At 49.0% G+C, this 1,742-nt stretch overlaps 1 protein-coding gene across 1 annotated transcript in view; it reads left to right on the forward strand.

Moving 5' to 3' along the window:
* SUSD5 (sushi domain containing 5) overlaps positions 1 to 1,742 on the forward strand; it is a gene marked incomplete at its 5' end in the record, with an annotated part of 87,528 nt that overhangs the window by 14,146 nt on the left and 71,640 nt on the right. Inside the window, one exon of the mRNA XM_045297676.1 lies at positions 100 to 277. Within this exon, the coding sequence (XP_045153611.1) occupies positions 100 to 277 (178 nt within the window). The remainder of the gene's footprint in view (positions 1 to 99; positions 278 to 1,742) is intronic.

Genomic DNA, 1,742 nt, shown 5'->3' on the forward strand with positions numbered 1-1,742 from the left:
TGTCCTCTTCGGACAGGCATCTGCGCAGAGAGTGAGTTGCTGCTCTGTCATTCCCCTGGGCCCTGGAGTCAGCCTGTGTCTGTGCTTGTCCCCTCACAGGGAAGCTCTTTGTGCTGGAGTCTCTGAATGGCTCCCAGGGCCTGACACTGGAGGCAGCTCGGTTTTCCTGCAGGAGCAGGGGTGCCCACCTCGTATCTGCGGATGAACTGCGCCGGGTGATCAAGGACTGTGCCTTCCCGGTGTGCACCACGGGCTGGCTGGAGGACGGCAGCCTCGGGTAAGTTCTTGAGCCTCCTTGCAGGAGTGCCTCCTTTCCCATCCAGCTGACTTCCCCGTCTAGGCTCATGTGGGGGCCCTGACATTGGTGACACCAGGGTGGGAAAAGTGCTGCCAGCTTGCTTCAAAGTCTTGTTTTGAGTTCTTAGACAAAGGCATTTTTCTGGTTTTCCATCACAGCTTGCTTTTCCCTTTCCTTCATCATCTGCATTTTTAAGTTGTAAAAATAATGCATGCTAATAAAAATGAAAAAACACTATGTATATTATATATGTGTGTACATATACATATATATGTATAAAACAAAGTGAGTTCCTCTCTTTTGTCCCTTGTAACAGTTTAGTATATGGTCTTTTTCCTTCTCTGTGGGAATTTATCTCCATGTGTACAGATCACCACCTGTCTTCAGTTTGTCGTTCTCCGGTGCCTTGCATGAAGTTGTTGCTGGAAGTTATGCTGCCGGTGTTGAAAATTCCAGCGGGAGTCACCCATGGGTGACAGGTTTCAGTGGAGCTTCCAGACGAAAACAGACTAGAGGGAAAGTCCTAGTAATCCGTTTCAAAAAATTAGCCAAGGAAAACCTTATGAATCACAAGCGAACATTGTCCCCCTCCACTTACTTAGGGCATGTCATCAGGAGGGATCCCTCACTAGAGGGGGGCATCATGATTGTTGACACACGGGGCCAGTGAGAGCAAGGGAGATTCTTGGTGAGATGTAGAAGCACAGTAGCAGCAGTAATGAACTTGGATATGCTGGTGACCATGAGGACGACACTGGAGCAGGCGTGGTTTCATTCTATTGTGCATGAAGCCAATGTGATAGGAAGTTCTACCGAACTTGATGTTCATGCTACTCCACTCGGTAGGAAGATGGCATGGAGGTTTTAAGCTGGAGCCACACCAATCGGGGTTGATAGGGGTTAGAATGGACTGGATGGCACTAAACAACAGCAGCACCTCTTGAGAGGGGTGCTTGATCTCCCCTCCCTTTCGATTGGGAGAGAGGGTTATTCCCTTTCCTGAGAGACTGCAGCAAAAATGTTGCCATGAGCGCCTCAAAAAAGTCTTTAAAAAAAAAAACATAAAAGGAAAAAGCTTTATATCTAGATATAATTATATACCAAGAAGAGGTCCAACTCAAGTCCCTAAGTCTGATGCTAGTCCCTAAGTTCCTCTGCAGACTCACTGAGCTGCCTGCTGGTGATACAGAATGGTGAACCAGGAAGCAGGAGGATCACAGGCTCTGTGATCCCAGAGTGATGACCACATGAACGAAGAGTCATGTGGCTCTAAGGTGAGTGAAAACAGGGCCGGGCGCCTATAGCTCTCAGGGTCAGGTGGCCCATCCCTGGAGGGCCAACCCTGACGACAACAGGCAGAGTCCCAACAGAGAGGAACTCGAAGTCACACACATACAGAGAGGGAGGTTTCCAGTTTCCCTGCTTATAAGAAGGACACCCCCCC

The sequence above is a fragment of the Echinops telfairi genome, unplaced genomic scaffold, assembly GCF_000313985.2.
Source record: "Echinops telfairi isolate 266 unplaced genomic scaffold, ASM31398v2 ScPeMD7_7420;HRSCAF=8458, whole genome shotgun sequence".
Lineage (NCBI taxonomy): Eukaryota > Metazoa > Chordata > Mammalia > Afrosoricida > Tenrecidae > Echinops > Echinops telfairi.